We start from the raw sequence: 22,509 nt of genomic DNA on the forward strand, positions 1-22,509 counted from the left end.
TCCCGGATGCTTCCATCTTTGCCCTGTCTTCCTTCCAGGCTCTGTGCCATCAAATGCTTGAATGGCTGGGCCACAATGACGTCACTCCCACACATGTGGGGCCATAAATGTCTGCTGAGCTGCGCATTTGCAGCTCCTTGTACATGACTACTGACAGGCAGGAGGAAGCATTTCTGACAGAAGAGACTGATAGGGTCTCTGCTGTCATAAGTATCCTGTCTGTCAGCAATAAAAAAAAAAAAAAAGTTTACTACCACTTTAATTATCGTGTTGTAATTGGAGTAGGCTATAAGCTTCATAGCATTACCATTTTTATCTTCTTTTTTGTTTTATGAATCAGAACTCAAAGATATATTGAAATAGTACTAATGTGCATCCAGATACAAGCTGCACAAATTAACATACAGCCAAAGAACATCATTTTAATTTATTTTATAGAAAAAGCTTTGAAACAACAATATGGTTAGAATAATTAAACAGAATACAACATCATCAAGAGATCAAAAGATGTTGTTACAAAGTGAAAACAATAAAAATAGTTAACATTTTGTCTTAAAATATAATTATTCCTGAAATACAGTGTTTAATATTCCACAGTAAGAATATTCCAATAATGTTTTGTTAATATAATACTTTGCATTCAAAAATCATTATAGTTGCAAAATATATGTATTTTTGTTGCAGAAAAAAAATGTAACCTGAACTGTGACAGTTGTTTTTAATTTTTTATTCCACAGAATTAAGAATTGTGACAGTGTGAACAAACTTTAGCATTCTTAAAATCCTATGGTAAAATTTTACAAAAATACAGTAGAATTTAGTTCAATTTACAATATAGTACAGTTTGAAATAATTACAGATACTGTATAATGATTAATTTAAACAAGTGACTATAGTTAGTTTAATAAAGTCTATTGGAGTCGTTGCATATTTGCAATTCACATTTTATGGCATTCATGGCAAATATGATCAGAGAGATTAATTAGCTTGCTGTTGCCCCAGGACTGATTAGAGAAAAGGAAAGATAAGCTGTCTACAGTGATTCGCTGAAGATTTTCCATAAATTCGACAGCCATCATATCTCATACAGGTGTAAACATACTTAAAGGATAAGTTCACCTTACCCCCCCCCCCCCCCCCCCCCAAAAAAAATCCAGAATTCCAGCTGCCCTATGTACCAGCATACCACTAATGCACTTCTTGTGCAGAAAAGAAAAAGCTTTCTCTGTCTTTCAGGACAGGCCTTACCCCAGCCCTTGGTGTGTTCATAGAAAACTCATTCATTACTTCCCACCTCATCCTGAATTTGATATTGTAGGAGATAAAACCAATAGAAGGAAGTAGTTCACCAGCTGATCTTAAGGCTAGCCTTAGATTATACAATTATCTTGAACACTTTTCCTTTAGATTTACCAAAACCATATAACATAAGGTAAAACCTAAATACCTTCCAATTTTTATGCTGTCAGGCAGGCCCTTGAACTACATAGTTGAAGGTAAATATAAAGGAAATTTAATAAGAAAATTGTATAATGTATGGCCAGCCTAACACAGACTGCACCTGCCTTACCCCTCCCCCACCCACTTCTGTGCTTAGATACACTCATTATGAGTCGATATATCATTATTTGTTCTCACTAAATACACAGCCAGTGATTTTTTTTTTTTGTTCCTTCATCTTGCACAGATTGTTTATTTGGTAGAGCGTGCAGCAGCTGAGTGGTCACAGCCTATCTGGAGCAGAGCTGTAGTGCTGAAAACAGGATAATCATCTGGATTTTGTAAAGCTCACCATACACTATACAATCTGATTATGCAATCTCCTTTAGATCTACCATCAGCTTTGTGTAAAGGCCTGCCTGATTTGATACAAATTGAATGTATTATTCAGCTGGGTCCTCCTATTCCACAGTTTGGGTAAATCTAAATCTAAAGAAATATGTACAGAGATTGTACAATCAGATTGCATAGTGTATAAATACATAGGAGGGAGTGGACAGAGAGTGTGGTGCGTTTCTACAGAAAGTGGGTGGAAATAAAACAAGAGGTGGTATAGTAATGAGGTGTGGTCCAGATAAAACCTGCCTATTCTGTGATGCAGCAAGCAATGTATGATGGGAGATCATCAGCAGGAATTGATGGCAGTAAAAAGCATTTTTTTTTCATTAAAAAAAAAAACCATGAAATTTTAAAGTGTCCGTGGAAAAGATAAGTGGGAGTTATGGACATTAAGATAATTGTGGCAGAAAGGACATTAGAAAAGGCTTCTATTTATTATGAAAAGCGAAATGCTGTCCGAAAAGGTGAACTCAGCCTTTAATGTGGTTCTAAAGCCTTAAGGTTTTTTTTACCTTATTACATTCCATGCATGAAGGTTAAAAATCTTCTGTGCTGCAGGATCCTCCCCATCCAGCCTTATACTTACCCGAGCCCGATCTTGATCCAGCGTTGTGCACCAGAGAAATAGCTCTCTCTGCTCTTTCCCTTTACTGGGCCATTGGCTTCCACTGCTGTCAATCAAATCCTGTGACAAGATAGCGGGGTCTATGGATGTAGACAGGGTGGTTCAGGAGTAAGCCCGCGTGAGTGCCCCCATAAAAAGCGGCTTTTTATGAGGCACTCACCGAAGAGGAGGAATCAGGAGTGCCGGCAGAAGGCACCAGTAGAAGAGTATTAGGGCTGCTCTGTGCAATACCATTGCAGAGAGTTAGTAAGTATAACCTCTTTATTATTTAAAAAAAAAAAAGTAAGCTTTAATATTACCTTAAATATAAAAACTTTTTGAGTATTTCATTGATATTTAGATTGAACATTTGGATTTGGCTAGTTTGGTGCTTGGACCAGGGAAAAACATTTTCCTAGCACTTTTTTAATTGACACAAGCCATTTGGTTTCCATAAAAAAGGCAATAAAGGAGAACTCCAGCCTAACGCGTTATGTGGTAGGGAAGTAGGGAGCAAATAACTCATTGGATTCTTTATCTTGCTACTTTACAGATGGGAATCATCTTTACCCTATATGAATAGAGTTTTGTAACCAATGCAAGGTAATATGTCATACTATATGGCTTGAAATTACCTGTGATAGTTGCTTATCAAAAGTGTTTGAATAAGTTACAGATCCTTGCAGCCTCTCTGTTTCTACTAACCTCTGTTTTTAACTCATGATTGGTCATGTGGTCACCTAATCCAGTGTTCCAAATGTTCCGTTCCTAGGTAATTCTTCTATGGCCTGCCATTTGCAGTGTAATCTAAGTGTCAGCACCTAAATGTCTTACTTTAGCTTCATATATTCATAATTGACTGCCTGAAAATTCTCCATCTTGGAAGATGGCCAAATCCAACTGATATGGGCCTCATGCCTTGTGAGAAAATTGATTGAGGAGAAGACAAGTCAAGAAGTTGGAAATTATCTTTCTCTATCCTTAATTGGACAGTATGTGGGCACTTTTAGACTTTTTTGAAGAAAGTGTCAGTGTGACACTCTAAGCAGTGTGTAGGAGACATCAGGGGGCTGATTTATTAAAACTGAAGAGCAGATGAGAACAAATGTGAAGTTGTTGTCCACAGCAACCAATGTGCATTCTTGTTCTTTTTTTCCATAAAATAAAAGGTAAAACCTTATCATTTGCTTCTGGCAACACCTACAGTTGTCTACTCATGTTCTTTACTTCAATTTTATTTAATAAGCCCCAGGGTTTAGAGACAGGAACTTTACATTGTCAGATCATGGGACTTTCATCATAAAAATAGGATAGAGTACCATTTCTTCCTCTCTTCTTCCCCTTACATAAACATATTCATTGGAATTAACCTTTAATTTATATGTTATCCATTGTTTTTAAGCTATCAGTGCTGATGAAAATATTCAGCCTCCCCATGTGGTTGAATTGGTGTTGTTCCCCATCCAATAACATTCCCCTGAATTTCACAGCCAAATTCTCCTGCAGATTTTACAATGTCTTCGTCATCGAGGACAGAATCCCACAGATTAAAGCCTGTGATCTCTCCAGAGAATGCTAATGATTCATCAAAACCCCTTCCACCACAGCAACCATACTTCTCTTGACCAAGTTGGTATAGACCTTTGTCAGAAATCATATGACCCTGGGCCAATCCAAAAGTAGCAATTTTATTTTCCCCATTGACCCAAAGTGTTGCTTTGCCATCTACAGAGTTCCATGTACCACACAAGTGATACCACTCTCCTACTTGGATTTCACTGTTTGCAGATAGCTCTTCCGTACCCACAACCAACACAGGGTACTCATGCTTCAAATACAGCTGGATTTCATGAGGGTCACGTCTGGTGCCATAGGAGACGACGATGGTTTTTTCTAAAGCTTCTGTTACTTTAATCCACACACAAAACGTAAAGGCCTGGAGAGACATCTCTTTAGGGAACACACTTGCAAAAATTTTGGGTGATCTCATTGGAAATAATATAGCTGTGACACAGTCTGAAAGAAATAAGGGAACAGACACATGCTGTGATGTTAGAACATGTATTGTGTTTTTTTTTAAAACAAGCATAATTATTACTCGGGAACTCACCACTGTTCCACTATCTGCTCAAACTGCCAAGAACAAGTACATGCCTACAAGATCATTGTTGTTTTCCCTCCTATTCTTGAATCAAGTCAAAGAAAATTGTAGTTGCATACAATTTGTTTTCTATGTAAGGATTTACCATTAGGACATACTTGGATTTATGTTATGGCTGTAAAAGCAGACATAGATATTTGTTGCCAAAACTTCTGTATTAGTTCATGCACATGATACATTTCAGCCCCTCTATCAAATTACATTAAATACAAGGAAATTTAAAATGGTGAAATAAGTTTATCCTTACAAAGGAAGTGTTACATAAACATATGTTAGAGTAGTATCTATAGTCAACAAGTCCATCTACCAAATGTTCATTGATTACTTGATTGATTTTTTTTTTTTTATTCAAACAATTTTTAAAAACAAACAGGTGGCAATTTTGTGATGGATCTCTTTCTTAGCAATCATGTCACATCATTATTTTCCTGAAAGAAAAATAAATAAAACACATGCTCAAAAATAAACAGCATACTGTCTAAGTTTAGTAAATCTGTGCCTATACTATGGTAAAATAGGTTTAAAACAATCCCTCATTGATCTCTGCAGCTGCAGACACTGTTGAGTAATTCATCCTCAAATTTAGTTTCAGACGTTTCTAACAGCTTACAGCACATGCTCTTTGTTTACATTAGAAAACTGGCAGGCTGCAAAGTTCCTTGCCACAAGAGACAATAAGCAGTGAAAAGCTGCAACTTTAGTGCCTGTGTTGTAAAATGTGATGATTCTTTTTTCCACAGTGCATACATCTACAAAGGTCATTAAGTTGCTAAAAGCTCCCTTACTGTTTGCTGTGAAGTACTAAAATATGTAAATACTTCAGTGTCCATAGTCTGCAGTTATTTAATCTACGCAGAGCCTACAATTTATTTCACCATTACTTATTCAATTTACAATCCACCTTCTGGTGTTTTTTGTTCACAAGTGTTAAAATTGATGGGACTGAATAAGGAGAATATTTGAAGAATAACTAAGGATCATTTATTTGTTTTAGTTTTGGATAGAATGCAGACATTTTTATTGGTGTCTGTACCCCATTGGGGAGAGTTACCCTTTCTATTTGTCATATTTATTGATATCAGCAAAAGTAAAAGTTTAAAAAACCCTACATTTTGAATTGTCACCAGAACAAAAATAGGGGGAACATTTTCCAATGCAGACACTATTTTTGGTGACCCTGGTGACAAGCAGGGATTCCCTCACTTTGGACGGATTTCTTCTCGGTTCCTATTTCGGTTATGGGACAGGAAGTGAAAGTAACTCTCCCCACAGATGGCAAAAAAACTGACAAGGGTTATAAACCTCCCTTACTCCATCCAGAAAAAAATAAATAAAATGTTTTGCCTTTTAGTTCTATATCTTTGAAAATGTTTGATTTACTTGAATATTAGCATTTACAACTGTCTGACCTTTAGAAAATAATTCAATTTGGGGCAAGTTTCATTGATGACATGTATGATTCTGCTCTGACTGTACAAATATGTTTTTAAATATTCAGGCGACGAGGGGCTTTGTATTCAGCTACCTTGCAAATTGTTTGCTTCTTACTATTAATTACGGTATATGCTTTGCTGCTGTCTGATTTTACCCTGATGCCAAAGGCATGCACCTACAAGTGCCTTATAATAATTATAGCCCTGGCAACAAGCATCGCACCTTTATAGCACATATGTCACCACAGGGAACAATGATCTTGATGGCAAACATTCATTGCAAATGTGTGAAAAGCTAAATTCAAAGTGAATATAAATTCTTTAGCTTTGTTGTAACAAAGAGTCGCTGAAAACCAATAATTTTAGTTTTCCATTGTGAAACATGCACACTGGTCTGTTGGTATGTGCAAATTACATATAGTTAATAATTTATATAGGAAGTTTAGAACTTTGAAAAAAAAAATTTGAAGTATTTAATACTTATGGAACTCTAGTGTGCTGAAAGGTTAAAATGTAACTGTCTAATAGGGTCATATGCCATTAGAATGATACTTCACTGTATAAAAGTTTCACTGAAGTTTCATGTTTCTTAAGGCTCTAATCTTAAACACTTACTAGTGTTCAAACAAAGATAACCAAACTCCAAAAGAAATTAAAAGATTACAAAATGAAAGCTAAAGTGCAGGGGAGCATTAGTTTGTCATGATTAATAAAATAGCACTCCATTAATGAAGCCTGCAGGGGGCCAACTCCAGGGAATGCGGCTGACTCATTTCCTGTGCATAGAGCCAGTGTGGCTTTAAATTATCCATGCTCATAGTTGGAACAAATGAAAGACTCCACATTTACTCAATTTCTGAAAACACATGATTTGTTCCATTTAATTGTTTAGATAAAACTTACTGAATATAACTTTTTCCTTCACTTTTGTTCACTTTGTTACAAAAAAAATATATCAGAAACACCGTCTGATATAGTCTATTTCATTAACAGACATTTGACTTGACTGTCAAGGGCTTGGTAAAATTAAAAACAGTTCTGAAAAAGACCAATAACAGTGTGATTAGAAACTCCCTTAAGAGCCTCGCTGGCTTCTCTCCAGACTTTGTGTGAAATCAAACCCAGTTGCAAAAGTTTCTTTGAAAGCCTCTTTTCAGTGCCTGAGTAACTTACAGCTACATCCTCTATGCTTGCAGATCTGACACATATGTGTTTCCAACTATAAATGTGTGCATATGTAGTTTAGATCATGAAGGTCGTTAGCTGTATTTACGTTATATAACAGCATTACAGGATACAGTTGTCTACTGGGGCACATAGGATTGATTTGCTTGTCTCTACACCTTTTTTTCAGGTGAGGAATAAATATCGTTTTTATTTCTGATGAAAATGATATGTAAATACCTCCTGTTTTAAAGAAGACCCTCAATTTTGTTAACTTATGCATAAAATTAACACAGGTATTTATTAGTTCTCAGAAGGATAAGAGCACTATTCCCAGCAATGCCTTTATCCTCTTCCTCTCCTTAAGGCTTTGTTAAGGCATCATCCAACATCCGCATCTACCTCTGTCGCTGAGTGGCTAGCTCAACATCCACATCTACCTCTGTGGCTGAGTGGCTAGCTCAGGCTCTTAGTGGCACACTGAGAGGGTAAGCTGTCTGCTGGTCAGGCATCTGGTAGGATCCCGACATTATTGTCAGTATCTCTGCAGAGCCTGGACTGGCTCTGTGATGTCAGCTGACAACGTGCTTCAGCCCACTGTTGGCAGAATCAGGGTCACAAGAGTGCAAAACTAAGTGCACTCCTGTCATTTATAGGAGAAATATGGCCAAACAAGCTTTGTTCATACTACTTTAATTAATCTCCAACTTCTGACACTTCTCAGAGAACACCATTGTCAAAATCTCCTTGCAGTAGTTTGACTTTATTTTTCTTTATACTGACCACAATGAAGGTATCACTCTCTTGCTTCCTTTATCCATATCTATACCATAATATGCAAATTCTCGGTTGAGGCTCTAGTTCTAGCCAATCGCATCAATAGATCAATAGGGTTGTACAGAGTTGGCCACAACTCAAACTCCTGAGCTCTGGTTATAATGTATATAACAGCATTTAGGCCTTCAAGGTACTCTGGAGGTAAAGTCATGGAGACATATTAATAGCAATAAAGTTGCCATTGGTGCAGCCAGGGCAGTACACCTTTGTGCCTTTAGGGTTTAAGTTGGGTTGATAAAATTCCCAGGATCCAATCTCTAGACAAGACTTAAATCAATATTTAGTATTAACAATGAGCTAAACATAATCCTGTCTATTTTTTACACTGTGATGATGATGTATCTTTTCGAGAGACGAGTAAGTGATCTCTCAAAAGTTAAGAGAAATCTCCTCTAAGGCTCGGGTCACACTAGCCGCTAGTTGCACTGAAAGTCGCTCGACTTTCAGTGCAACTTTGGAGTCCGACTATGATGTGACGTTTTGCACTCTATGGCATTGAAGTCGTATTAAAGTCAGACCAAATTAGTACAGGAGCCTTTTCTAAAGTTGGACAGACTTGTGTAGTATCAGTTAAGACAGCTCTCATATGGAAACATGGAATTTCACATGTCATCCAACTTGAGGTCTCACAAGTTGGATCCTATGTCTCATCAGTGTGAACTGAGCCTAAGACCCCATACACACTATTAGATTTTCTGTAGATTTTTGTCTTCAGATTTACCAAAACCATGTAGTGTAAGGGCCTGCCTGATTGCATACAAATTGAAACTCTTAAGGTTTGACCTCATATTATATGGTTTTGTTAAATCTGAAGACAAAAATCTACAGAAAATCTAATAGTGTGTATGGGGTCTTAGGCTCAGTTCAACTTGTGAGACCTCAAGTTGGATGACATGTGAAATTCCATGTTTCCCTATGAGAGCTGTCTTAACTGATACTACACAAGTCTGTCCAACTTTAGAAAAGGCTCCTGCACTACTTTGGTCTGACTTTAATCGAATAGTGTGTATGGGGCTTTAGACGGCTTTCACTGGCAAGGTATCCAAGTTGAAAGATTCTCCTCCCACTCCCATTTCTGTTCCCATGTAAACTGTGGCTTTAGAAATCATTTTCTGTCTTGATGACAATGATCACTTGAACAAGAGGATCAATCTTCCCAGTGGACAGCCATAAAAGCCTGACAGTTAATGCTACAGTAAAATTTTTTCACTTTATCCAAAACTTAGGTATACTTTATGTGTTATGGGGAGGTTAAGAGGTTATGCATAAGGATTAGATTAAGTGTTAAGACTCAGGTGAGATAGCATATATGTGTTACTGTCACAAAACATCTCTCATCTCAGGATTATTATTTTCCAGATTTTCTTTTTGTTGCTAAATCTCTGCCATTTGAAGATCTTTTTTATATTAGGTTATTTACAGTCAGCCCTCCTTGTTATGTTTTTTGAGTAGACAAAAGTCATGAAAAGTGGTAAATGACTGCTTAAGAAATGTAGAATATAATACTATACCACAATAAGACAACTTTAGTCTGGAAGTCAGGTGAAGAAAGGTATTTTCATACTAATTTGAGTTGAAAAAGTTCCTTATTTTGTTTGGTTATACTGTATTCCCATACAAGAGCTGCTTCATACACCTGATGGTCACTGCAACTAAATGCAAAACTATTTGTGTTTAGCTGTTCATTTAAATGTTTTGATGCTAACCAGGTTACCTAATAAAGTATATGTTAAACGTTTTTTTTTCTTTTTTTTCTTTTAGCTTTCAATAGATTTGGGATGTGTTCAGAAGTTTTATTGTTGTCTGTGTCCCCACTGGATGTATCACCCTCTCTATTTGTCCTGGTGACCATTGTCAACAAAACAGGAAGTGACTGGAATTCCCCTCACTTTAGGTTGATTTCCTCTCACTTCCTGTTTATTACATAGTTGGTAAGGTTGAAAAAAGACACACGTCCATCAAGTCCAACCTGTGTGTGTGTGCACTGTGTGTCAATATTACATTGTATATCCCTGTATGTTGTGGTAGTTTAGGCGCCTATCTAATAGTTTTTTTTAAATTATCTATGCTCCCTGCTGAAACCACTGCTTGTGGAAGAGAATTCCACATTCTTACCGCTCTTACCATAAAGAACCCCTTACGCAGTTTCCGGTTAAATCAATTTCCCTCTAATTTCAGTGAATGGCCGCAAGTCTTTTTAAATGCCCTTTCACTTAAAAGTTGTATTCCTATTGTGGGGTCACCAGTATGGTATTTGTACATTGAAATCATATTCCCTCTCAAACGTCTCTTCGCCAGAGAGAAAAATTTCAGCGCTAGTAATTTTTCCTCATAACTAAGATCCTCCAGTCCCTTTATTAGATTTGCACATCCTTCCTAAGGACTGGTGCCCAGAACTGGACGGCATACTCCAGGTGCAGCCGGACCAAAGTCTTGTAGAGCGGGAGAATTATCGTTTTATCTCTGGAGTTAATTCCCTTTTTAATGCATGCCGGAATTCTATTAGCTTTACTTGCATCAGCTTGGCATTGCATGCCGTTGCTGAGCCTGTCATCTACTAGGACCCCCAGGTCCTTTTCCATCCTAGATTCCCCAGAGGTTCTCCCCCTACTGAGTAGATTGCATTCATGTTTTTGCCACCTAAATGCATTATTTTACATTTTTCTACATTAACCACTACAATATAGGGCACTTTCGCCCCCTTCCTTCCCAACCCAATTTTCAGCTTTCATCGCTCTCGCACTTTCAATGACAATTGCGCGGTCATGCTACACTGTACCCAAATGAAATTTTTATCATTTTGTTCGCACATATAAAGCTTTATTTTGGTGGTATTTATTCACGACTCCGTTTTTTATTTTTTGCTATATAAGCGGAAATTTTGAAAAAAAACTATATTTTCTTTTTTCTATTTTAAAAGAAATCCAATAAAATCAAATTTTGTCATAAATTTAAGCCAAAATGTATTCTGCTACATGTTTTTGGTAAAAAAAATCTGTTAAGTGTATAATAATTGGTTTGTGTGATTACGGACATATGTCCGCAAATGATCATGTACATATGTGTGCAGGTGATCACGTACATATGTGTGCAGATAATCATTGGAACATGTGATTTTAGTGGGACATATGTGGGGGACATGTGTTTTTTTATTTGGGGACATGTCTTTTTATTATTTGGGGACATGTGTGTTTTGGGGACATGTGTGGTTACATGTGTATTGTGGTGACAGGTGTGTTTACACTGTGTGGTGTGTTGTGTGTTTACACTAGACTGGTGATCAGTTAGTAAAAAGCTGTAAAAACAGCTCATACTCACTGATCACCAGCCGGCTGCAGCGATCTGCTCTCCTCTCCTCAGCGATGACTTCTGTGTGAGGAGAGGAGGAGCCGATTGCCTAGCAACCGGCTGTTTGTTTACATCACATGACGGCCGTGATTGGACACGGCCGTCATGTGATCAGGAGGGCCAATCACAGAGCCCTCCTGCCGATCCGAGATGCGCCGTGTCCGGGTGACACGAGCACATCGGGATCGCGCCGCTGCGCGGGCACGCGCGCCTGCGATCCCCCTCCTTCTGAAGGACGTTCCTGAACGTCTTCTCAGAAGTAGACGGCTCCCACCCGGCCGTATATGTACATTGACTGGGTGGGAAGTGGTTAAACCTCATTTGACATGTAGTTGCCCGACCCATTCATTTGTTCAGATCGTCTTGCAAGGTTTCCACATCCTGCAGAGAAGCTATTGCCCTTCTTAGCTTAGTATCGTCTGCAAATACTGATATTGAGCTGTTTATCACATCCTCCAGGTCATTTATAAATACATTAACCACTTAAGTACCAAGCCTCTTTTTGAGATGTGTTGTTTTTGCTAGAAAATTACTTACCAAACATTATAAATTTTTTTCTAACACCCTAGAGAATAAAATTTCGGTTGTTGCAATACTTTCTGTCACACCGTATTTGCACAGCGGTCTTAGAAGCGCACTTTTTTTGGAAAAAATACACTTTTTTGAATAAAAAAATAAAACAGCAGTAAAGTTAGCCCAATTTGTTTTTATATTGTGAAAGATAATGTTACGCCGAGTAAATTGATGCCCAACATGTCATGCTTCAAAATTACGCCCGCTCGTGGAATGGCGACAAACTTTTACCCTTAAAAATTTCCATAGGTGACGTTTAAAAATTTCTAGAGGTTGCATGTTTTAAGTTACAGAGGAGGTCTAGGGCTAGAATTGTTTCTCTCGCTCTGCCAATTGCAACTATACCTCACACGTGTGTTTTTAACACATTTTTTATATGCGGGCACTACTCGCGTATTCGTTCGCTTCTGCAATTGAGCTTGGCGGGACATTTAAAAAAAATGTTTTTCTTATTTATTTTACCTTTTTATTTTTTATTTTTACACTGTTTTTTAAAAAAAAAATTGTGTCACTTTTATTCCTATTACAAAGAATGTAAACATCCCTTGTAATAGAAAAAAAGCGTGACAGGACCTCTTAAATATGAGATCTGGGGTCAAAAAGACCTCAGATCTCATATTTACACTAAAATGCAATACATTTTTTTTTTTTAATTGCCATTAAAAAAAGTCCCTTTAAGAGCTATGGATGGAAGTGACGTTTTGACATTGCTTCCGCCCTGCAATGTTATGGAGACAGGTGGGTGCCATCTTCCCCTCACTCGTCTCCATGCCCAGCAAGGGTGAACATCCGATCGCCTGGTAAGCAGCGGAGGGTACCCAGGAGCGGTGGGGGGCCCCTCTCCTGCCACCGATAACAGTGATCTCGCGGTGAATCCTCCAGAGAGATCACTATTATCGGAAACCGGACCGCCGTCCGAACAAGAGGATACCAGGGTTATGGCAGCTAGCTGCTGCCATAACAATGATATTCCTCTTCAAAGTAAGGATGTATATCGGTGTGTGGCGGTCCGGAAGTGGTTAAATAGGATTGGCCCCAGGACAGAACCCTGAGGGACCCCACTTTCCACATTGGACCATTCCGTGTACTCCCCATTTATCACTACCCTCTGAACTCGCCTTTGTAACCAGTTTTCAATACAGGTACTCGCCCTTTGGTCCATGCCGACAGACCTTAGCTTGTATAGTAAAAGTTTGTGGGGAACTGTATCAAAAGCCTTTGCAAAAGCCAGATAGACTATGTCTACAGGCCTTCCCTCATCTAGATGGCAGCTCACCTCCTCATAGAAAGTTAATAGATTTGTTTGGCAAGAACAATTTTTTGTTAGGCTAGTTCCCAGGGATATATCTTGGTCTTTTTTTAAAGATTGATGCTACAGTTGGTATTATACCAGTCAGTAGACTGTTCGTGAAAATTAGGAACAACAATCTGGCAAATACTTGACTGAGTTCCTTAAGGACCCTCAGGTGCAAACCATCTGGTCCTGGTTTTTCAAGTCTGTTTCTGGTTTTATCCTCTGTTAACCATGGGGGTGCTTCTTGTGACCTGTCGTGTGGATAAATATTGCAGTTTTGGTTACTGAAGTCCCCCGTTTCCCTTGTGAAGACTGAGTAGAAGAATTCATTCAAAACCTTTGCCATCTCACCATCCTTTGTAACCAGAATCCCTTCATCATTCTCTTTGGGGCCAATATGATCTGTCCTCTCTCTTTTACTATTCATGTACTTAAAGAATTTATTCTGATTTTTCTTACTCTTCTCCGCTATGCGCTTTTCATGTTCTATCTTAGCCACCCCGATTACACCATTACATTTCTTATTGCATTCTTTGTACAGTTGTAATGCTGATGATGATCCTTCAGCCTTGTATTTTTGAAGGCCTTTCCTTTCCTTTTATATGAATTTTTAAATTGGCGTTAAGCCACCCAGGGCTTTTATTAGCTCTTTTAAATGTATTACCCTTTGGGATGCACTGGCTAATACCCTTATTTAATATGCTCTTAAAGCACACCCATTTTCCTCTGTGTTCTCTGTTCCTAGAATTTTATCCCATTTAGTATCTTCTAGCAAGGAGCGTAGTTTCTGGAAGTTGGCTCTTTTGAAATTCAGTGTATTTTTATTCCCCTTATGTTTCCTATTTGTGTGATTTATGCTGAAACAAATTGACCTGTGATCGTTGTTTCCTAAGTTGTCCCGTATTTTTACATCTGTGATCAGGCCTGTATTGTTGGTAATTAGTAGGTCTAGTAACGCATTGTTTCTTGTTGGTGCATTTACCATCTGACCCATAAAATTGTCCTGTAAGACATTTAGAAAATGGCAGCCTTTGATGAATGCACAGTTCCTTCCACCCAGTCTATGTCTGGATAATAAAAATCCTCCATTATAATGACCCATCCTTGCCATCATTCCAATTAGTATTACTTTCTCCTTGTTTTCCTCCCTTTGTAAGGATTCCACCTCATCACTTGCTCCATTAGTTATGTCATCTCTCACATTCACCTGTATATCTTTTTTTGTGGGGTTTGTGATCCCCTCTCTCAACAACACAAAAATGGCATAACCTGATATGGTTTTTAACCATTTCTCTCTCTTTACAAAGTTAAACAAAAAGGAATACAGGCTTTATACCGTAAATATATATACTTTAAAAGAGGACAATATGATACTGAAGATCAGGAATATACTGTACTGTGCAAAAAAAAAAAAAAAAGTTGTTGTAGGAAGTACTTTCTGTTTGGTCTAGGAAAAAAATATAATAGCTTATAATCAGGACCCGAAATTACAGTATCCTAGATTTAAATTAAAATGTAAGCACTACAGAGATACACTAAACCTAATGCAGTCCAGATGTATCTACACATTTAATGCATAAAGTTTTTCCAATCAGAAACTTTCAGCAATAAATCATTTATTTTTATTTTTTTTGCTTTTACATGTTTTGCTCAAATAATACCAAAACATCATGGAAATAAGCCCCATTTCAAGAACAATATGTTACCAATCAATTTTTAGCGAGTTTATAACAGAATCAAGCCAAAAGGATTAAATACATTTGGATGGCCAAATAATGGACTAATGCCAATTTGACTTGAGATTTCAATATTCCTAATACAATTTGATCCTTTGTATCCTATAATTTTCTTTGTGTATGTATAATCCAATATCCTGACCACATGTTTATAAAATTTCTCAATTAAAAACATGTTTTGTTTATTCATAGTGCTCTTGAGGCTACAATTTCTCCTTGACACTAAGAGAATTTGGGTTAATTTGGATGTTTTACGTTTTGCAGACATTAAAGGGTCTAAGATGCAGCATGCTTAATCAAAGTGACATAAACCTATGTGTTTACCAGGTTGAATGACAGCTAGAATAATTGCCAACTTACATGAACTATCCAGAATGTAGAACTATGTATGTTGGCTAGAGACAAATGCCACATGACTTCCTAAAAGCAAACTTAATAAACATGCCTTTATACAAGAAACAGGCCTTTCTTCATGCAGCAAAAGATTTTAGACACCAACATTGCGTCCAAAGTAAACAATACTCAGTACGTGAATATATGATGTAAAGTAAACCTGTCATAAACCTGGCCAATTTATACTAAGAATTGAATTGCTTAGGTCTGCGATAGGTTTACTTTAAAGTCAATCTACAGACCATTTGAAGCTTTTTAGATATACATAAGAATTGAATCAGCCTAATGGAAACAATCTTGTGTTTTTTTTAAATTAGATATGTATATGGAGACAGCCATGTTTTCCAAGGTTGTCTCTGCTTTCTACTTAGTGATGCCACAGAAAGATTGTAATTTACTGTTTCTCTCTGTCCATACAAGTCTATCAATCAAGACTAGTTAGACATTGATAGACTCTCTAGACTTTCTATGATGCTAGTTCATCTTAATTTGGCAGGCCTACTTCAGTGTCACTGCTCACTTATACAGATAGCAGTAAAGGGGAATTTATAAACCTTTTACATAAAAAGGTATCAGAATATGGATCAGTAAGCAGAAAATTGCTTTGGGTGAACAATGACTCAAAAAGTGTTGTTGCTGAAAGCCTCTATTGGAGCTTACATCACCACCCAAGCGTACACCATGCAGATTTAATCCTTTTTACATTGACCCGTTCTCCAGTATTATCAGATAATTGCTTGGTTATGTAGTGGCAAAATTCAACATAGCTGCACATAGCATTGCTGCCTTATGCCGCGTACACACGGGTGGACTGTATGGCGTACTTAGTCCGTCGAAACACATTTCAGCGGACAGTCCACTCGTGTGTGGGCTTCAGCGGACTTTTTCAGCGTGCAGTCCGGCGTAATAAGAATTTCGGATTTTTCGAAATTCTGTCCGTCATACTTTGGTTTCAGCGGACAATCCGCTCGTCAGTATGCTAGTTCGACGGACTAAGAATGGCGCATGCCCAGAAAGGATTTACACGGCGGAAGGGGGCTTTGCTGTGTATTGGACTTCCTATTTCTAGTCCCGTCGTATGTGCTGTACACGTCATCGCGCAAGCTTTCGACGGACTGTTTGGGTATCCGTGTGTGGTCAAGTCCGTTCAGTGGAAAGTATGACGGACTGTCCGTCGGATTGTATGACGGACTAAGTACGCCATACAGTCCGCTGGTGTGTACGCGGCATTAGACATGTGCCTAATTTGCCAACATGCCAAATAAGTTTCTGATTTGGAAGAATGGGTACTGTCTGCTATTGCATGAGTTCTTATTTTTAAATTGTTTCTTTTTAGCAGAAGTTAGTTCAGCTAGTGATATAAAATAGCTCTGACACTGCTAATATTTAGTGTCTCAGATGGTTTAAAGAGAACCTGTCAGGAATGCTGCTACCTTTCACAGCTGAGGCTCTCATCTGATGCTGGAGGCTGCAATTGGCTGACTGTACAATGTATTGCTGGCACAAAGGGCAGATACTGAAGCATATGTAATGCTGCTTAGGCTTGCTCTGTTTGGAATTAGCATTGCTTCCTGGAGTCAGTGATAGCCTACAGAATTTGATAGAGTCTTAGCTGTAACTTCCATCCTGACATCTTCCTTTTCATTATTTCATATTTTTTATATTATCTAATTTTCAATATTTCATATTGGGTAGCCTTTGAACTGTCAAAAATAAAAAATAAATCTTTATATTGGCATTACATTTGAACCAGAATAATAAAGGTTATATGTGCATTAGGTAAGACCGCTGACTATATAATTCTAAGATTATTTAATGATTAAGTATAAATTACCTTTAAAGAAATCTCCTATTTGACTTCCGTTAGCCCCCCCATACATTATACATTGGCAAACAACACTATGGGTGTTATTTACTAAAGGAAAAGCCACTTTACACTGCAAGTGCACAGTCGCTGTAGAAACCCGAGGGGGACATGCAAGGAAAATAAAAAACAACAGCATTTTAGCTTGCACATGATTGGATTATAAAATCAGCATAGCTTCCACTCATTTCATATCTACCCCTTAGATTTAAAGCAACTGCACTTCCAAGTGCACTTTCAGTGCACTTTCAAGTGCACTTGCAGTGCAAAGTGGATTTGCCTTTCTTAAATAACCCCCAATGAGCCATTCATGCAATAAAACATTGCACTTTATTGTCATCCTAACATTTTTCAGGCACAAGAAGGTGTTTACAGCATCACAAAACCACAGAGCAGAAGACTTGAGGGTGTCATCCTCCAGGCTATGTAAGTGTTGCAGGAGAATGAGAATCACAAGTGTACCTGAATGATATGGAAATAATCCAAAAGGATAAACATTTCAAATATATGTGTTTTACCTGTATATGTAGATTTCTAACTGGAGCATAGCTTTGAACAATGTTCTATATGAATTCCTAGCAATAAGATGTCTTGGCTACAGCAGACCAACTGGCAAATGCCAGAACTTCCATATTGCTGCTCCTAGCTTGGCCATTCAGTTTCCAATCAAACCAGCCCTCGTAATTCTAGTATTATGTAGCATTTCTTTATTGAATGACACATCCTTTTTTGGTCAGAAGGCAATGATTGAAGCCAGCTGTACTGAGGGATTGATTTGTCTCCAGATGGACCTCAGCTCTAATTCACAAAGCTGATGATTAGGTGATGTCACTGAGGATACAGAGCTCTTCCAGCAGCAGAGGCACGGAACACATTAACAAGGGAACTACACTTTCTGGCAGTCCTTACTGAATACGCAGTTATCATCTGTTTACTGGTTATACTACTATTAAAACTAGATGTACTCTGTCATTAAGCCAGTTTACAATGTGTACCATACATAAAAACAATCTATGGTGGTCATGCATGACTTTATTTTTCACAATTCCTGCTGAATCAGATGACACCCCCTAGCTGGACTAATTTTGACAAATCAAAGGAGGGTGGAAAATTCTCTACTGGACAGCGACTGTATGTAATCAGAGGCAGTCACTGTTTCTTGTATACAGACAGCCATAGGTACTGTAGTTTTTTTTTAATACAGCAGGGTAGGTTCCTCCATCCATGCACTTTATTGTGGATGGAGATTTTGCTTGTTCAATTATTCAGTGATTTCTAAATGTGTATGGATATTCTTATGTTGGCTTTGATCATCCTTTATAGAGACATGTTTGTCTTATGTGAAAGCAAGGCAAGGGCTACTCTTCAATGCAGTTACAGCCTATAAGGCAATATTTCAAAACCTCAAAGATTTCAATTCTTTTTTAGAACGTTATAAAATAGCAAATATTTTGCCATTTGCAAAGTCAAACAGCAGTCGCTATAGGATTTTTTTGTGCTTTTTGTAGTTCTTTTGACTGTGAGCTACATAGCAGACTATGGGGGTTATTTACTAAAGTAAAATCCACTTTTCACTGCAAGTAGTAGCTGTAGATCCGAGGAGGACATGCCAGGAAAATAAAAAAACAGCATTTTAGCTTGCACATGATTGGATGATAAAATCAGCAGAGCTTTCACTCATTTCAGATCTACCCTTTAGATTTAGAGCGACTGCACCTTCAAGTGCACTTGCAGTGCAAAGTGGATTTGCCTTTCGTAAATAAACTCCTATGGTGGTTTTTTCACGAAAGGCAAATCCACTTTGCACTGCAAGTGTATTGAAGTTGCACTGAAAGTGCACTTGGAAGTAAAGTCCCTGTAGATCCGAGGGGGACATGCAAGGAAAATAGAAAACCGCATTTTAGCTTGCACATGATTGGATAGTAAAATCAGCAGAGCTTCCACTCATTTCAGATCCACTCCTTAGATTTAGAGTGGCTGCACTTCCAAGTGCACTTTCAGTGCAAAGTGGATTTGCCTTTCTTAAATAACCCCCAATGTATATTCTATAGTCCTCTAACCCTACTTAATTACCATTGTTGGCTTTCAAGTGCTGGGGCAGCCAGATTAAATATCCAATGGAAAATCCAACTCCTAGCAGAAGTTTTCTATTACAATTCAGATTAATAGGAAAAGTATCTGGATGACAGTGAACTAATCTTGAAGAAGGATTACTCAGCACTTTTTGACTGCCTGTGGAAGTAACGCTGCTGGCTCAGTTCTCGGAGCTGAATTCCTCCCCTTTCTTTGGTGCACATTTTTGTTCTGAAGCTATATCAGATACCACACTGTACAAAATCTAATTCTAACTGTCTGACTTATAATCAAAAGACACAAAGATTACAATAGCTCACAGTATAAGACATTCAGCACATCTGGAGATGATCGTAAATGTTTTCCTATTTGTCAGCATTGTCTTTGGATCTGAGACAAGTCGTGACAAACGCTGTACCTGGTATTCCTCCTTGAAAGGCGATTTGAAGAAACTTGCATTTAAATGTATGTGAAGCCTCTTGCACACCGACCTAAATAACGATCAATATTCTGTACAGAGAAAGAACAACTGCATGCACATGTTAGGAATACAATGACTACTACCTAGTACAGTTTATTTACCTGCAGGTAACCGGCTTTGGTTGACCAAGTTTTGTGTTTGCAGGAGGTCTTGAAGAACTGGATCTAACGTTTGTGCGAAAACAGAATCGCTCTGTGGTTCGTCTGCAGGTTCTACTTTATTCTGATCTGATTCTTCTCTTTTCTTCAAGAGATTTTCAATGCGTAGAAGTCTGTCTGCTATGTCCTGATTTACAGCAATTGATTGTTCCACATTTTTATTCAAAGTGTTTTGTGGCTGACACTTCGAATCCAGCAAGCTTGAAAAATCTTTTGTAATGCTATTGAGACAGTCGCTACATGATCCCGATGTGTTTACTCGTAGGTGCCAAAGCTCTTTTTTCACAATCTGTAGTTCCACCTTAAATTCTTCAAAATACTGAAGCAGCATATTCTGTCTCATGTGAGAGTTCTCCAGCACCGTCATCAGCTTATCCCATTTTGTGTGTTCTTTTTGTTTGCAATCTGGTAAAGTCACTATAATATAAAAGATACAAGTTTTAATTGCCTCTAGTTATCTTGCTTAGCTAAACATTTTAAAAATGGCTGGCAATTCTTACATTCTTACATCTGTTAAGAGAAACACTAAGCTTAAGTTTCCTATGAATGAACAAAAAAAAGTGATACAAAAGCAGCATTCATGTAAAAGAATTTGAAGAATAAAGATAAAAAAAGCATATGTGTGAAACAACTTTAAGAATAAAGAAATATATATATATATATATATATATATATATATATATATATATATTATTATTATTATTTTTTTACACAAAACAAATAAGCATTCATGATGCAATTTAAACAAAAGTAAATGTAATATCTATAAATATAGATATTACACAAAACAAGCATTTGTGTAAACCAATTTGAAGAACAATAACTAAAAACATAAGAAAAAACATAAGGAAAAAGTTTCTAAAAGCTTTTAGTACTTGCCTTCTCCGGTCAATAGTATCTGATTATCCAGCTCTTGAACATCTACAGCAATAGTCAGAGCAGAAGGCAGACATAAAATTGCACAAATGAATATCTGTAGTGCCATCATGATCTTGCTGAAGTTAACAGTGAAGAACTGTGGACTATTGCAGTTGCTGCCTTTTGTGCTAGTGATGTTCTCTAAAGCAAAGCAGAGTGTGGCTCTGTGGAGAGTGAGGAGGAAGCCCCCTAATAAATGGTATGCAAAAGCCAGGTGAATCAGAAGGGAGCTGCAGTATTGCTCAGTGGCAGTATTCTGTGGAATATGATGTTACGTAATAGCAGTCATTTTAGGGGGTGGAAGCACTGGAGGTATGGCGATTACACAAGTTTTCCTTAATGGCTCATGTGGTGGGTGGATTCAGCCATTCAGTCGAACTTGCATGGGGGTAACACAAATCTTTGGGGAATATCAAATAAAAAGCATCAGGGATCTTTCCCCACTCCATATGTGCTTTATAAATTTCCTCTATTGCTTGGGCTCGATGCAAGTCTGGCATGTTGTTTTTTTTTTACTCGCTAAGAGAACTCTAAAATCGCCTAAACTGATGTTTGCGTAAATGTTCAGAAGTATTTATTTTCATTTATGTATTTAACTTTTATGTGTGTGTGTGTGTGTGGTGTTATTAACGTTACCAAAAATGGATACATACAATAGGTTTTTCTAGGTTTTTTTTTGTTTTGTTAATATAATGTACACATTACATGTACATACAACAATACATGTAATATGAGTGTTCATATGCTTGACTAGCAAAATGTGCCTGGTCCTTAAATGTCTAATTCAGAATAGCGTGTTTCATTTAAAGCTGAACTCCAGGCAGATGAAAAAAAAAAAGAATGCAGTCATTTATTTTTGTGCTTTATGGCAACACACAGTAAAACATGTGCTTTGCTACAGAGTATTGCAATGCGCTTGCTCCAAATGTGTTGCAGTTTCATTTATTGTGAATGACACCCCATTGCCTAGCTAAAAATCTTGATGTGAATTTTTGATCCACTGCTGTTCATTGGCAGCCCATTCATAATATTATGGTTATGTTAAATCTGAATTCTATTTATGATCTTTATTGCATACTTACTGTACATTGGTCCAGCTTGGCACAATGCAGGTATGCATACCTCATACCCGATAGAATGCTGGAGAAGCTGACAACCACTGTAGTAATTAATGCTACTAGATAGCTATGGTCTTCTGGGTCCTGCACGCTAACCACAGGGGGTCACTTGTTTGGCACCACCACCATTCATAAAAACCCTCATAATTTTTCAATGTATACAAGACACTCTCTGATTGGATGAGATGGAGATTGCGATGTCACCACCTCTTCTACTGTATGTATTGTGGCAGTGATAAGTAAATGACTCCCTGTGCTCAATGTGCAGTGGTGCAGCTGCTCACATAGATCCTGAGCAGGAGCCAGAAGATTTTGTCTATCACTGGAGCGGTGCTGACTATTACAATGGTTTCCAGCTTCCTCAGTGGTCCATCAGCTGTGAGATATGCATAATTTTATTGTGTCACGCTAGATCAATGTAAGCATGCAATGAATATCATACTTGGAGCTCATCTTTAAGGCAAAGATCAAGGATGACTGTTTGAGTACAGCAGCTACAATGTTACATTATCACT

General features: G+C 37.7%; 2 protein-coding genes across 6 annotated transcripts in view; one reads left to right on the forward strand and one right to left on the reverse strand.

The window, feature by feature from the left end:
* The window catches only part of VEPH1 (ventricular zone expressed PH domain containing 1), a 554,211-nt gene that overhangs the window by 113,643 nt on the left and 418,059 nt on the right, over positions 1 to 22,509 (forward strand). Inside the window, exon 5 of one of the 5 annotated variants that reach the window (XM_077488097.1) lies at positions 17,602 to 17,678. The exons of the other annotated variants lie outside the window; for them this stretch is intronic. Coding sequence (XP_077344223.1) covers positions 17,602 to 17,651 — 50 coding nt within the window. The 3' untranslated portion in view covers positions 17,652 to 17,678. Of the gene's footprint in view, positions 1 to 17,601; positions 17,679 to 22,509 lie in introns of those variants that run through there. 5 annotated transcript variants of the gene reach the window in all.
* Positions 1,231 to 21,122, reverse strand: PTX3 (pentraxin 3). Its single transcript, XM_077488098.1, has 3 exons — positions 20,838 to 21,122; positions 19,902 to 20,375; positions 1,231 to 4,459 (listed from the first exon to the last, which is right to left on the reverse strand). The coding sequence occupies exons 1-3, from the start codon at positions 20,944 to 20,946 to the stop codon at positions 3,849 to 3,851; spliced, it is 1,194 nt and encodes a 397-aa protein (XP_077344224.1). The 5' UTR covers positions 20,947 to 21,122; the 3' UTR covers positions 1,231 to 3,848.

Source organism: Lithobates pipiens, unplaced genomic scaffold (genome assembly GCF_037356315.1).
Source record: "Lithobates pipiens isolate NorthernLeopardFrog02 unplaced genomic scaffold, aLitPip1_a1.2 Scaffold_18, whole genome shotgun sequence".
Lineage (NCBI taxonomy): Eukaryota > Metazoa > Chordata > Amphibia > Anura > Ranidae > Lithobates > Lithobates pipiens.

Coding starts and splice junctions, on each gene's coding strand:
- PTX3 (XM_077488098.1), bottom strand. CDS start 20,946: ATGATGGCACTACAGATATTCATTTGTGCAATTTTATGTCTGCCTTCT. Junction 20,376..20,837: donor GATACTATTGACCGGAGAAG/GCAAGTACTAAA, acceptor TTTATATTATAG/TGACTTTACCAGATTGCAAA. Junction 4,460..19,901: donor CCAAAGCCGGTTACCTGCAG/GTAAATAAACTG, acceptor TATTTCTTTCAG/ACTGTGTCACAGCTATATTA.